We start from the raw sequence: 15,774 nt of genomic DNA, 5'->3' as shown, positions 1-15,774 counted from the left end.
AATTTTATATGTGATGGGAAAGGTCCAAAGGGAGGGAAAATCACTACCATACGAACTGACTGAAAATGGTATTTGAAACGGTTTTTCAATATTGCGTTTTATTTGGTATCCAATCAATTTTATGTGACATATTGTACTTGACGATGAATAGTGGATCTATTACAATATTCCCAGATACCAAACCAACATCGTTCTTTCGACAAGATGGGAAAAACTTGTAGTATATGTATATAAGTGTATAAATTATTAATTTTTCCTCTTATTATCGATATAATTGTTTTTACAACCTTTTGAAGCCTTTTTAATTTATTAATAGTGTGTAAAAATAAGTTTTTAAGGGTCTTTTTGTATGTTTTTTGCTTCAAAAGTTTATTAGGAGAATTTTGTAAAATATATTTTATTCAAAATATTGTCATTCAGCATACATATTCTGTGTTGTAAAATTCCTGTGCTTTTTGGGTGATGGTCCACATTTTGATGTCCTCATAAAAAATGTAATCAGCTAGAGCATGAATCATCATTCGGAACAAGTGACAATCGGAAGGAGCAATATCACAAGAGTCTAGTTCTGAAGAATCCCGCATGCGCACAAGGATTCGAGTTTGCAACGTTGCCAGTAGTTGAAATTTATACGTACATTTGATGAGTATAATATAAATAGAATAAATTATCTTGAATTCACAAATTAATCTAATATTACAGCTGATAGTCAAGTTAAATTGTCTTTTTTGGTAAATTTTTCAACGCCTATAATATAAAATATTTAATTTGAAGAATCTTTTATAATCACCTTTCATTTTAAAATAATTTTGAAAACAAAATATTATTTAATTATTTATCAATATATAAACATTATAATAGCATATATATATAAGGGAAAAGAGAGAACATATATGTAAGATAACAAATATAATTCATTTATCAGTATATATAAACACAAACATCTTTACAGCATACAAACATTTATTCAAAAATATATTTTAGTGTCAAATTCAGCCAGTGACATTAATTAAATACATTGCCTGATTACTCATCAATTTAGAATGGATTGTTCGCAGATATATTTTCTTTCTATTGTAAAAAGTGACCTCGGAGGTAGAATGCTTTTCTTCACATTAACTTTATTTTTATTTGGCTGAGTATTTTCTTTTATATTACATTATACAGTCTTTAGTTTTGGTTCAATTTGATGCAGTGCATTTTTAATTACCTCAAGTTGTTCGACTGTTTCGCATTTTTCGAAAAGAATTTTAGTATCTAACAACAACTTGTCTCTTAGATTTTATAAATGCATGCTTCCCAAGGCAGGTTTGATTTATAAGGATTTCAGCAATCGTCGATGGCTCTCCTGTTCCATACAATTTAGGCTAATTTTTCTGTTTTCTAATACATTTAAAATATTATAATATTAAACTTTGGAATAATAAAAAAATTAATAATTCAATGACAAGGTTTACTACTCCTAACCAAACCCAAAATGAAAATAGTTATATTTAAAAATAATGAACTATAAATAAACTGAACCACCTCAAGCCCCTATAACCCTATCACCTTATGATTTTTAAAAATTACCTCAAAATATAATTCTTATATAATTGTGTCTAGAAGTTTTTTGCTGTAAGAAAAAATATATAAAATATAATGCCCTATAAGATAACTAAATAACAAAATTACTTGTATTTACACGGTCTTCATCTGCTGAAATTGTCTTCAAATACTTTACTAAAAGATGTATATGTTTACACATATTCCATTTTGTACTTGAATCGAAACATAAACAAACTACTTAATTTTAATATTGTGCAATGACTCTATATGATCAACGAACTGGGTTTTTGATGAGGTATGGTCACATAAAGGACATACAGTGATACTTATCCGTATTTTCACCTTCGCAGGCTTAATTTTACCTGAAATATAATGAATTTAGTATAGAAATGAATCCGATTTGCACAATCAAAATTGTATATATACGCAACTGGAGGAAAATTTCTCATATGTCTGTTCAAATTAGAGGTGTTAATTAGACTAAAACTTTTTTGACAATGTTCACACGATTTATCCATTATAAAATCAAAATATGAACGGCACAACAAATAAACTGCAAACAAAACTTAAAAAAGTCGAGTTCGTAGCTGTGCCAGAATCAGAACTAAAATGGCCATTGTAATTCGTTCGATTCTACCTCTTGAATGCCTGTGACGAATATGTTGACAAATGGCAACGTTGCAAAATTAAGCAGAAATTATCGAAGTTTACCGAAAGCGGTTGAGATTCTCCAGAACTAGACACTATTAATAATGTCTGATGCATAAGGCGCGTAAGACAGTGTGCTTTCTATTTACGCATTTCCATGTAGATTCTTATCATATTTGTACTTATATATCTACGATTTCATTTAACTTCCCTATCCTATCATCACACTCTTTCTGCCTTCGGATCACGTTTTTTACCTTCGGTGCCGAATGCATCGCCCTTATACTTTTACAGGGTGTGTCATCTGTATATTTCTTAATTTTAAGGATATAAAATAATGGTTCCTTAAAATATGACGTTTGTTTAGCTTAAGATTTGAAATGTAGAAAGGAGGAAATACGAACCCACAGGTTATGTTGTTGAAATGTGTCTCATCTGCAGATTATTTCGTTTGAAAATATAAAATAACAGTTTCTTGTAATATAACGCTTAATGCTTAAAAATCGAAAAGACAAGAAGAGGAAATGATCGCTAATATTTTAAAGGTTATGTTGTTAACATATGTTTTCATTTACAATATGGCGTTTTAAATCAATGAACCGTTATATACTTAATAGTATTCTGGAGAATAACTTTTTGACAATGAGGCATTTCGGTGTAAAAGTATATTAACATTATGGTATATTGCGAACTACGTTTAATGCTTTAATTAAGATAAAAAAGTAACATTTCCTTTTTTATTTCAGGCAGTGATGGAACGTTCCACTTCAAGGTACTGGTGCCCAGCGTGGCAGCAGGCGCCATCATCGGAAAAGGAGGCGAAACTATTGCGCAATTACAAAAAGAAACGGGAGCTCGCGTAAAGATGTCAAAATCCCACGACTTCTACCCAGGTAAATAAACGTTCACGTGTAATTTTGAAACTGAACAACAATGGTGCGGTAATTAACAGACAATTATAGTCGGAGATTGCTTGTAGTGTGTTGTACCGCCGTTCAATTGTTTTCATAACCTACTTCGTCTGTTTCGAGAGATCGACTCGTTTTTGTTTCCACTTTGATATAGTTTAATTGAGGTAAACATTTCGGGGATTACGTAGATTATTAATGAAAATACTCTTCAATTAATTTAATAAATCAATTTTTATTCGCTATTGCTGATTTACTATTGTTTCGAATAACTAATTCAAATACTCGAAGACTAATTTAGTAAACTTATACTTAAAATTACTAATATTTGTAAAAATCACTATTTGAAATGTATTACGGTAAAACAATTTTGTACAAACCCTGAAAAAGAGTGCAACGTTGAAATAACTTTTTAATATTTGGTTCCTTAAAATATGATAATAAATACACAATATTTAACATAGTTTACCGTCTCCTTCACTATTTTTCTTATATTAAATCACCAATATTTTAACTCAATCGCTTTATTCCGTTTAGTTGTATAGCAATACCCAAGTTGTACATTAGATAGATACAACTTAACATTGACATTCTTCATTGACATAACATTAACCTTTCTGCCTTTTTAATCTCGATATTTCAACGGTTCGTTCGATTTTTTGCATTTGTGTAAAAGGGGTAGATTGATTACCCATCGAAAATACATAATTTAGGAAGTTGATTTTTAAGACTAATATCATTCAAATATACTTTATACGTTAATGCGAAAATTCTTAGCATTGATATGAGTCTTATGATTCGATGATTCTCAGCCTTAACAGGCCTCAACAGGTCACCTTTAGAAAATTACAAATTCGCATATTCGTATTAATATCCCTCAAATGTGCAACTATCGTAGACTTAGCATTGGCAATCAACAACTGTGGATTCTTGAAACCGGATACAATTAGCAGTTCCGTTGATTGAGTCAACTTCACATGGCCAGTGGTCTACACTGTAAAGCAGAAGCATCCTTCATTAACTAAAATTAACTAATCCTTAATTAAGTAAAAAAAAAAAAATAAATTTTTATAGTTAAAAAATTCAATATTTGCTAGTTTTTAATATGATAACATGTTTTTTTGGTTTATTTTAGTGTCCAGCATATATGTGGGCCATGTGCATTCAAAGGGTTAGGGTCTTCAGAGTGACCTACCAGTGTCTAGAAATATTTAAGATATAATGGAAATTAATGCCAGGTGTCAATCATTTAGAATAATAATATCACTACCTGTACATAATTCAAGAGAATATAAATAATTAAGTGTTGTTAAGAACTGCTCTTAATAATTCAGTTTCAACTTGCTTAATGTTGTTTTTTTTTTCATGAAATTTATTTAAATAATTTGGTTTGATTGTTAAAATATAAATCTAGTTGAAGCACACAGAAACCTCACTAATTTAAATTACCTTACTCTTTTGTTACCTCAAACATAATATAACGTTTTTCAGAGGTTGGAGATCTCAACAGATTTTCGACAGGTTTTGTCATAGCTATTTCAGTGAGCTTCCCCCTATACCCATAGTCTTCTGAAAATATTCAGAGTGTGCGTATAAAATGGTAAATAATCGTAGCCCTTGAAATTCCTCTATTCTGAAAGTTACATTACTAGAATATTGTTCATGTTGTACTAAAGAAGCTTATTTTTAAAATATTCATATATGGTTACCCAGATAAGTTTAAATGTGTATAGAGTTACAAATGACACTGCTAATTCATATATATTCTATTATAAATCAAAATTAATAATATAAACGCTTATCATCACCTCCTAAACGACGGTCATATTCTGGTTTGGACAGCTTTCATTTACGAAAAAAAGGTCAGTTGTTGTAATTGCACCATATTCCGGCGACTTCAACTTTTCTACACAAATTCCTATGGTTGACAAACTTTGGAGTAGTTTTTTAAGCTTCGGTTTTTTCAGATTCCAGTAGATTATGGCTAGGAGTGCAAGGTAGTAAATAACGTAGTAACATCAACATTTCCAAAATATAATAAATCTAAGGGTAAAATTGATTTTTATGTATATATTTCATGGATTTTAATTTTTAAGTACTTTTTAGTTTGTCCAAAACTACGGGTATGGTAACGATGGAGCTCTTCTCCTGTAATATTGTTCTCTAATGTTGAATCCTGACCATGACCTTTCTTTATGTGTTTGTGCAATATACTCGAAAGGCGCCCCCACAGGTGGTCTAATGAACATACTGCCGTCACCCTTTAGCTATAGTCATGATAAAATAATTCTATATAGCAGATATATAGCTATGGCTTTCCTTTCTGATGCATGGATGTAGTCAATGTCTATGTCTCAAATATTTCTTGACAAAAGTCAACGGCTCACTCACACGGTACCGAAAGCGGAGCAAAACGCAACGCTGAATCTTGATGTTTATCCAAAGAAGTTGATAATTTTTTGAAAACTATATTTCAGCAACTAACTTAACATGCTATTCCAAATAATATACCCATAAATAATGTAACAGTTTCCAAAAAGCCCTAAGAGGACATCGGTCAAACCAATATAATGAATAAATGATTGAGTGAAAATATTTTGGTGACTATAACCGATATAATATATCTCGATTATACTGTTTATAGTCAAATAACAGTAACCCAAAGTAGTATAACGAAGATAATAACCACAACGTCGCCCGTTTAACATTTATCTTTATCAATATGCATGTTCTTCGTTGTCGTAACTGTTATTTAAATAACGTTGGCGTTTCTCAATTGTCTGAATATTTCTGTATTTCTACGCAATAGTCTGCGTTCGCGCCGATGAAGTAATTGTATCAAAAACATAGTAAAAATGTCGAATTTTAGGCCATCTATAAATATCCGAGACTTATTTTTGTATCAAATTCAGTGAGGCGCTGTTCATTTTAATGAGTTTGGCATATGTTTTTTTTAAATACTGAATAGACTACGATTTTTTTTGTTAGATCTCTCTCGCAAAACGATACAAATTGAGCTTGAGTGACGAAATGAACGGTCATAATTAGTTCAGATGTAATTCGTTTTTTGTGTTTGTTCGATCTGGTTTGTTTGATTTGGAATGGGGTTGTTAATTTTTTTGAATATCAATAATTTTTTTTATTGCGGGCTTCTTAATACGTATCAATTTCGTTCTAATCTATAATTGTATTTTAGTTACTAGTCGTTTCCGACTAATCTACAATTTGTGTTTATGATAACTTAAATCTAGATATATAACTAGGAGGGCCCATCGGCCCTATTTCAATCTTTAGTGAGATAATGTTTATACATGTCACTGCTGTTTTATTATATGCACCTCACTACACAATACTACACAAGATTAAAGCTGCAATACTTCAATATTCTTATGAGAATGGAGTCTTTCCTCGTGCCCCCTCGCAATTCTCTTGATTTCTTGACTGACGGTGGGTATCTGAAGGTCTCGATGTAGATAATCAGTCCTATAATTTTTGGGTGCGCCCACAATACCTCTCAGGATAAAATAATATAAAGGCATGATATATATACAATATTTATTCATTAATAAGGTGTAAAAGTCATCATTTGCTTTTAAAACTGCTACAGTTCTTCGCGGAATAGTGTCTGAATAGTTTCCAATGAAATGTTAACCCATTCTTGTACCAAAACATCCGCCAATTGCTTCAGTAATGTTAAAGATCGAAATTTACTCCTTAGTCTTTGGTTCTAAAACTTTCCATAACGGTTCAATTATGTGGTCTGGCGATTCTGCTGACTGGTGAAGATACCATGAAAATACTGTAATGTTCCTCAAACCAATACTAAAACTTTTTGGCTGTGTGTATAGGCGCGTTATCATCTTTTATGGCAGTATTTGACAGCCATTTGATAGACATAATAAGAAACATATCATAGAGGATTTGGGGTTATTGATTCACAGTAGTCCGGATGTGATATAGAGAACCAGCCAAATACCACGATATATCCGCCCAAATCATAATGGAACCTTATTCAGGCTTGACTAGGATCATATGCTTCTTTGGAATACAACATAAACAATTTAAACCACTATACGACATTCTTCCAATCTTCTTTCGCCTCGATCATTATCGATCATCGCTTCTGTAAGGCCAGGTGCAAAATGGGAAGCAGCTTGGTGAGGTGACGCAGTGAGGGTCACGGGAATTCTAAGCGGGATGAAACTGCCAGACGCCGAAACCGCGCAAATACGATTGCAGTTCTCGCTTCGCAGTAAAGCTGCAGTAGCAGGCTTGGTACCATGGCAATTGATTCTGCACTAATAACGACTGCACTAGAATTTAGTTCTGAATCTGATTCGGAAGACGAATTCGAGTCTGATGAAACGGTAATGTTTATTTCCCAGATGGCTAGTAAATGATAACTGAGAATTTGTATCTAAAAAGAAGAAAGACACGCGTAGAATTTACTTTAATTATAGAAGTTAGTGAAGAATTTTAATTAAATAATTGAATCTTCATGTAGTCCACATGACTCGTATCGTACAAAACATGTCGAATCCATATAGATTCGAGTAATTCTTTTAATTAATTCCATTTTTCCTGCATTTCGCACGGTCACATCAAAAGTGCGCCACGGCACGCTGCGATTGCAATATTGCGGTAGCTGTCGTTCTTCAAACCCACAAAATCCCTCCGTGACTCACGGTGCATCACCTCACCAAGCTGCGTCCCATTTTGTGCCTGACCTGAAGTGCTGGGTTGTGCCGTCACTTTTGCCACGATGGTTTTATATTGTCTGCTCATCATCATTTTTAAAGTTCGTCGGTTGTAGGTCAGTTAACTTCGGGTTTCGTCTACAATTTCTCTTCCTCGATGATGTTTTTACTATGTTTTGCGTATGTTGTCATTACCGTCGATACGATACTTCGACGTTAAGATATACTATACAAGACAACAATTTACTTTTTTTTCTTTCATATACCAAACCAAACTAATTTTAAATACTATTCGTCTCATGTAAAAGCGCATGAATACATTGAACTAATCTCATACATTATCTTGTTAGTTTTGCTGTAGTCTTTTAATTATTATTTAATCCCTATTATTGAGTCTGCAGTATAAGATCTGGTTCCGATAAGATGTTGGGTATAAAGAGTAATTTTTTACTTCTCTTTGTCATCCTAACCTTTAACAGGCCCAAACAGGTGACCTTTCACCTTTAGAAAATTACAAATTCACATATTCGCATTAAATATCCTTCCAATGTGCTACTATTGTAGACTTAGTATTATCAATCAATAACTGGGGATTTTTAAAACCAGTTACACTTAGCAGTTCCGTTGATTGAGTCAACTCCACATGGCCAATGATCTGCATTGTAGAGCAGAAACATCTTTCATTAACCCTTTCGCTGCGATCCACTAACTTAAGTGTTTTGCGTAATGCGGCACTCTTAAAGGAAAAAAAAGTGTGTAGTTCAAAAATTCAATATTTGCTTGTTTTTGATATAACACGTTTTTTGGTTTATTTTAGTATCCGGCATATATGTGGGCCATGCGCATTCAAATTGTTAGAGTCTTCAGAGAGGCTTACCAGTGTCTAAAAATATTTAAGTTATAATGGAAATGAATGCTAGGTATCAATTATTTAGAATAATAATATCACTAGCTGTATATAATTCAAGAGTATGTTAAAACTTTTTTTATTCGAACGAGTGCACGACGAAAGTCAACAAATGGGTTTGTTGGAATATTTCTAGTTCTGTTTGGACGGTTTGACGACGACTAATAAAGGTTGGCATTCGCTTGCAATTCCTAGAGTATCGGTAACATCAAAAGAAACGAATGGAATCGACAAATGCGGTGTGGACGGTAGGTATATATACTAAAATCGCCGCCGCCGTTGAAAAATACGGATTCACGCCCAACGAGCGTTTGCTCCAAATAACAAATGCAATATGTGTGTTTCATCGAATGCCACCGAATGTTAGGTATCCAACCCCGAATCTCATTCGTTGTTATTCGTTGGTCCGGTCTGTACGCAGCATTACATGCGGAGGTATTGGGTTCAATACCCGGAGGATTGTTTGTTGTTGTTGTTCTAATTTGGTTAGAACATTTGTCAAATAACCCACGCTAGGTAGTGGACCCCAGGGCCTGGAGAGTTCTTTATTTTTAATCAATCACCTTTGCTTGGCCTACCCGATGTGATACTTAATAAATTAACTGCGTAATTTATTGAGTAAATATTTAAAACTAAAAAGAGAAAAAATTTCTTACGAAAAAATTTAACCGACTTCAAAAAATAAACAAGGAACTCACTAAAAACTAAAAAAAAATCAAACTTAAATTTTTAACACAAAAAAAAACCTGTTAAAATAAAATATGTACATAATCGTTGTAGTAACTGAATAAAAGTAAACAAAAAACTTATATAATCTATCTACTAGACGTATTTTATATTCTACTATGTACATACAATTTAGCTTAATACCTACCTAAACCTATTTATCTATTTACAATATTATTTTAACTACTACCAACTGATCACTTGTGACGAACTTTCAATTTATCAATTTTCAATTTTCACTCCAATTCAATTGAAATTGAACTCGATTCAATTCAATTTTTGGTTTAACTTTTTTGTCATCAGAGAATATTGCTGTCGCAATATTATAATATGCACCCACTAACATTTCATCTTCTTACTTATTTCCTAATTTAAGGTAAACCCAAACATTTTTTATTTATTACAGTTATATAGTATCTGAAACTGTGTCATAAAATAAATTGCACTCTTTGGTTTGTTGTAATAATTCCGAAATAATATCATGCGGAGTTTTGTTAGATTTATTGATTTTATTTATCTACGACGCGATCCTGCCATTCAGTTGGCTTACGATATATATCCTGCTACTCCCTGTCTGAGTTCCTGTTGAAATATTTCCATCGCTTAACGATACCATCACTATAATTTTGGAAATAATTATTTCGCAGTACAATACGTAAATATTTTGTTAACAATCAGACAGGCTATATAAACAATGTGTATATAGTCTGTGCTTTGCTGTGAATATCGTTACTTAATCGTTGACAGCTTAAAAGTTATTTAAAAATACGTAGTAGTATGTTTGGCCAGATGTTTTGGCAATTTTCTACCATAATGTTTCATTAGTTAAGCAGACTTGTTTGTGATGAAACTGTCAGACTACTTTTGACTGGTAGTTTGTCGCATACTGTGTTCGTATGATGATATTGCCTAAACATATTTTATGCATATTTGTTCGCGATTTGAGAACAGATGGCTTCTATAATAAATCGTTCACAGCATTTATTAACAATTTTTTATTTGATATATTGGACACAGAAGAGTTTTTGTTGCAATGTACAATATTTATTGATTCCTTTTATTATATTTGTGTATTTTCATTATAGTTGATGATTGCATATATAGCGTTTCAATAATAATTATTATAATAATAATTAAGTTTTCGTTATTTGCGAAAATTCATTCCTTTTCATTCTAGCGACAATAAAGAGTAGATATTTTTTTATCTGGTCTGACATTGTCTCTCCTTCTTTTCATATATCCTGTCCATTGTACAACCTCAAAATCCACTTTGATTTTGTGTCTTTATTTCTTGATCAATATATCTGCTCCAATATATATTATACTAATTATGTTATTAATTTTTGTTCTCAAATAATCATATAGAAATTCTTGTTGAATTTTTTAAGTTCTTGTATTGATAAAGTAACTAAATTGTCTGAGGTTATTTTCGCTGTTGATTTGTAAGATGTTCATAATTCTTCAACATTTCCAGAACAAATTAAATTAAGTTATGCGCCCCAGTAAGGAATGCATAACTTAATATTTAAAGGAGACATATTGGAAAAGGATTTAATGATGTATCTCGATTATTATAGCAATCATTGTAACAAATTAAACATTAAGCAAGGCATTTGCGGGTTACTTCTTTCTGAATCCCTTTTCTCCGAATGTGGCCTCGAAAAAGACTGCAACTAAAGCTTTGGTAACTAGATATCAGTCCTTAATTCTCGATTATTAACAGTGTTTTTTTTTGGGAATACTTCAATGATGGAAAGACTGAATAATACCGTTGTTTATGCACAATTGAGACATTTGTTAATTTATATGTGATTTGTTTATTCATGAGTATTTGGGTATGAGAAAGCTCTGTGCAAAGTGGCTCACTTTTGACAACGACGAGTTAATGATTCGGAGCAGTGTTTGAAGACGATCAAGCGTAATAAACCCAAGTTTTTGCATCCGAAAGCATTTCACTCCGAAGTCCAATCGATAGTCATCCGAGTGAACTGCACACGATGAACCCGCTCTGGCGTCTGTATTTTGGGATGCGCATGGAATAACTTGAAAAAGGAAGGGCCATCAACAGCGACTATTACATAGCGTTATTACGCCGCTTGAAGGATGAAATCGCCAAAAAACGGCCGCATTTGAAGAAAAAGGAAGTTTTGCTTTAGCACGACAATTCGCCGTGTCGAAAATCTATGAATTGGGCTTTGAATTACTTCCTCATCCACGGTATTCTCCAGATCTGGCCCCGGCGACTATTTCCTGTTTTCAGATCTCAAAAGAATGCTCGCTGGGAAGAAATATTCGTCGAAACTAACTACAAAAATGGTATCGAAAAGTTGGAGGGTTGCTATAATCAGTGTATCACCCTTGAAGGGATTTATGTTGAATAAAAAAAACTAATTTTGCCAAAAAAAATGTGTCTTACTATGGTAGGCCGAGGACTTTTCAATTGACTTGTTATGTATATCAAATTTTGCGCAAAATGTCGTTTGGAAATGTGTTACAAAAGCACAACTCATTATTTAATTAGAACAACAAGGTCTATAAACCACTATAAATAATAAATAACGTGAAACATGAATAATACATACTACAGGACAGCTCTTTAATAAAACAACAAACAAAGTTATCACATCGAAAAACCTTCTGCAGAGGCGTTTAGCATACACCATAAACTGATGGTGAAATTAAGGATTCCTCTCTTCAAATGGGTGGGACATTTGTCTGCCCTTTTCTCTTAAACTAAACATAACAAGAAATTTTATATTTCAGCGCGTACAACAGTAGATAAAAATAGCAGGCAATTGTTTCTTTTTGGGACTCGAATCGTCTAGCTCCATGGTCAGTAGGTAAAAGTAGACCAATCTACGAGGCGGAATCAAATATAAACGGTAATTTCGTAAGATAAATTGATTGGTCAATGGTATACATAAACTACACATTTAACATTTTTCAGTGTAGTCATCTCCGCGCTCTACACACTTTCGCCACCGATTTGGAAGCTTAAATAATCCTTTTTTATAAAAAGTTTGAAGGCGAGTTGTCAGCCAATTGCGCACATACTCCTCTAGTTCTTCATTGCTTTCATATCTTTTGCCTTCAAATGATGCTTTCAAGAGTAGAAACAAAAAATAATAACAAGGTGACAAGTCAGGGCTATAAGGAGGATGCTCGAGGGTTTCCCAGCGCATTTCTTCCAATGGATTCCTTGTCGATGTGTTTTTTCAAGCCAAGTTGATTAGTGATTATATATTGAAGACTTCTGTAGCTGTTACCCAATTCTGATAAGATTTCTTCAATCATTTACCGGCGGTCACCTTCAATAAGCTCTCGAACAATACGGATGTTGTCATTTCTGAGACTTTTCGTAGGCGTCGATCATGACTTTCATTTTCGAAACCGTTCTCGCTCATCCCTTAATTCGCTGACTCACGTATACACTCGATCCTGGGACTGAAAATTTCCAATGTTTTAATGCCTTCATTGATTAAAGACTTTATGATAATGCGTTGTGTAACAGATGAAGGTACCTCGCACTCAGTCAGGGGGACAGAACCAAGCATAGCTGCTACCCACACCGGTTTCCTCCATTTTTATAAACCAAAACCATACATAGCGATAATTAATCGAAGAACTTCGTTTTTGCAACGTTGGGTTCTTTGTCGATTTGATTTCGTAGCACAATCCCATAAGGCCAAATAAAATTGACCAATATTGGACTTCAATCAGCCATGATTTCATCTACATCGATGATGCTAGAAAAGAGGACCATATGTCTGATGTATCGTTCTTAATTGAACGATATTTTCGCCTTCGTCTGGTTTACTGGAGCCCATACGCTGCCCATAGCTATATGTCACTATCAGAGCTGATGATAAAATTATATTCGATATTTTGATTTTCCTGTGCATATTGAATACCCTATACCGTAGCCACCCTAGGAAGATGAACGGTTTAATGCTAGATAATTATAGCACCGATTTATATAAAAGACCAGGCCATGGCCAAGTGTTTCGATGTGTCGAATAAGAGACGGAAAAAACTATTATCAACGTTTGTGTCCTCACATATTACTATAGTAAACTTGGTCTTATTATTTCGGTCTTACATTGGACTTACTCATGAGTTTTTACTAAAAGGAGACAACTTATCTGCTTGGTATTTAACTAACTTTAATATAACTATTAAATATGTCTTCATAATCTGCAGCAAAATTTACTTTTTTAGACAACAGTAGAACCTTGGAGATGACCTCGAGGATTGCCTACAGTTGGGCGACTCGAAATATTTATCTCTATCTATCGGTCCAAAGGCCACTCGCTCATTTTTAAAATTTTTTCTGTATCCATATTAAATATTATTAAAATGTATTTAAACTGTCAAAAATTATATTATAATATAAAATTATAATATAAATATAACCTTGTAACTACATATGTAAACCTTTAAAAGACTAAAAGTCTGATGGGCCACTATAAATTAATAATTTAAGGACAATGATATACTATGGTAACTTAACTCGCGGATTTGCGATCCCAAAATAGTTGATATTTTTAGTTAGCCTTTCTTTGTCATTTGAATATATTTATTTCTAAACTAAACTGAATTTGTTACTGCTGCGTATTATTATACGTATTATTTGCCTGATGAATTAAGTAATGCCTAGTTTATGCCTCTGGTTATCGGGGCCATCTATTTTAAAGTTACCTGTATACAGATCATAAGTATAACCAGCCTACAGAACCTACAGAAATGCCTTAATGAAAGACCTATATGGGCTAAACAGAATGGTCTGAAGTTTTCAGCTGAAAGACCTGTCCGTAAGTGTCCACTTTTGCAGACGTAGGAACTGCCCGCGGATAACTACGTTAACAGTGCGTGGTAAAAATTTGACAAACAAGTCGGAACATAAATTTCTTGGTCTGGTATTTGATCATAGGCTAAACTGGCTGTCACACATAAATTATATTAAAGCAAAATGTTTCTCAGGCTTACGCTTACTTAAGACTCTCTCTATTCACTATTGGGGAGTACATCGAACATCATTAAACAATATTTACAAAGCATTAATAAGAAGTAAGCTAGACTATGGTAGCCAGTGCTATATTACCGCAACCCCATCCTATGCGAAGAGTCTAGACTAAGTTCAAAACGCCGCATTGAGAATTATATTAGGAGAGTGTCATCACTCGGCTCACGGAGAAAATTCCTACTAGTGAACTACGCAAGCTTCACTAGATTACCCCTGCACTCCAAATTAAGGCAGTTTTTCTCTTTCTTCTCTGAAAACACAAACAAAATCTACACAACACAAAACAATGCATGTCCGTCGTCAGTTTTTCGGATAACTTGCAATCGACTGATGATTGTGATCCCACCAGCAAACAACAATCACGGCTATATCACCATGGTAATTCTTGAATATACATATAGACTTCTCCATAAAGGTGCTCCTAAAACAATCAGCCCCACTATAGCAAAACGGTTTTTCTGTAAGATAATTCAGGAAAAATATCCGAACCGTTTTGCCATTTACACAGATGGTTCAAAGCGCGACGTGGGTGCGGCATACACTTCAAGTCAGTTTGAATAGACCTTTTGGCTACTACCTTTAACCAGTATTTTTTCTGCGGAACTGCTGGCTATCTACAAGGCGATATCTGCATTGGAAAAGTCATCGATGAACGGACCAATTCTCATAATAACAGATTCAAAATGTTCCTCGGAGAGTCTGAAATCAGCAAAGTTAATCCACCCTCTGGTTACACATATAACAGAGCTGCACACAACTTTACAAAAGAAGGGGATAAGAATTACATAATTCTGGGTTCCCTTTCATAGGGGAATACCCGGAAATGAAAAAGCCAACTTTTTAGAGAGCAGGATAGAAGATTCGATCAAACTAAATGTGCTGTTTTGCAAGAAAGATTAGCATCTTGAAACACACATGAAAGCTTTCTATAAACAATTAGACCAACTAAATTGGGACCTCCTTATGAAGAATAATAAATTACGGGAGATCCAGGTGGTCTCACCAGCTTCCAGATATCAATATAGTTAGGGCATTGTAGACTTACTCACGAATACTTGTTAAAAGGACGAGGCCGAACCCTGAATCGAAATGTGATCGATGTCAGACTGAACTGAGCGTCAGTCACATGCTACTAGACTGTCAGAAATGTGTAGTTCTAAGGCAGATAGATAGGGCATTGTAGACTTACTCACGAATACCCTATGTGATCGATGTCAGACTCAACTGAATGTCAGGCACATGCTAGTAGATTGTCAGAAAAGTGTAGTTCTAAGGCAGCAACTCGGGATGCCGAGGTCATTGAAGCAACTGGTTCAA

The 15,774-nt window shown here is 33.6% G+C and overlaps 1 protein-coding gene across 3 annotated transcripts in view; it reads left to right on the top strand.

Annotated features, from left to right (window-relative positions):
* The window catches only part of pasilla (RNA-binding protein Nova-1-like protein passilla), a 289,380-nt gene that overhangs the window by 177,981 nt on the left and 95,625 nt on the right, over positions 1–15,774 (top strand). For all 3 annotated transcript variants that reach the window (XM_076412611.1, XM_076412609.1, XM_076412610.1), the window contains exon 3: positions 2,943–3,089. In XM_076412611.1, coding sequence (XP_076268726.1) covers positions 2,943–3,089 — 147 coding nt within the window. The remainder of the gene's footprint in view (positions 1–2,942; positions 3,090–15,774) is intronic.

Source organism: Rhynchophorus ferrugineus, unplaced genomic scaffold (assembly GCF_030347505.1).
Source record: "Rhynchophorus ferrugineus isolate W39M unplaced genomic scaffold, kcgeb_rfMv2 rfM8, whole genome shotgun sequence".
Taxonomy (NCBI): Eukaryota; Metazoa; Arthropoda; class Insecta; order Coleoptera; family Curculionidae; genus Rhynchophorus; species Rhynchophorus ferrugineus.
The sequence above is the reverse complement of the archived record's forward strand: the minus strand, read 5'-3'. Positions and strand labels throughout refer to the sequence as shown.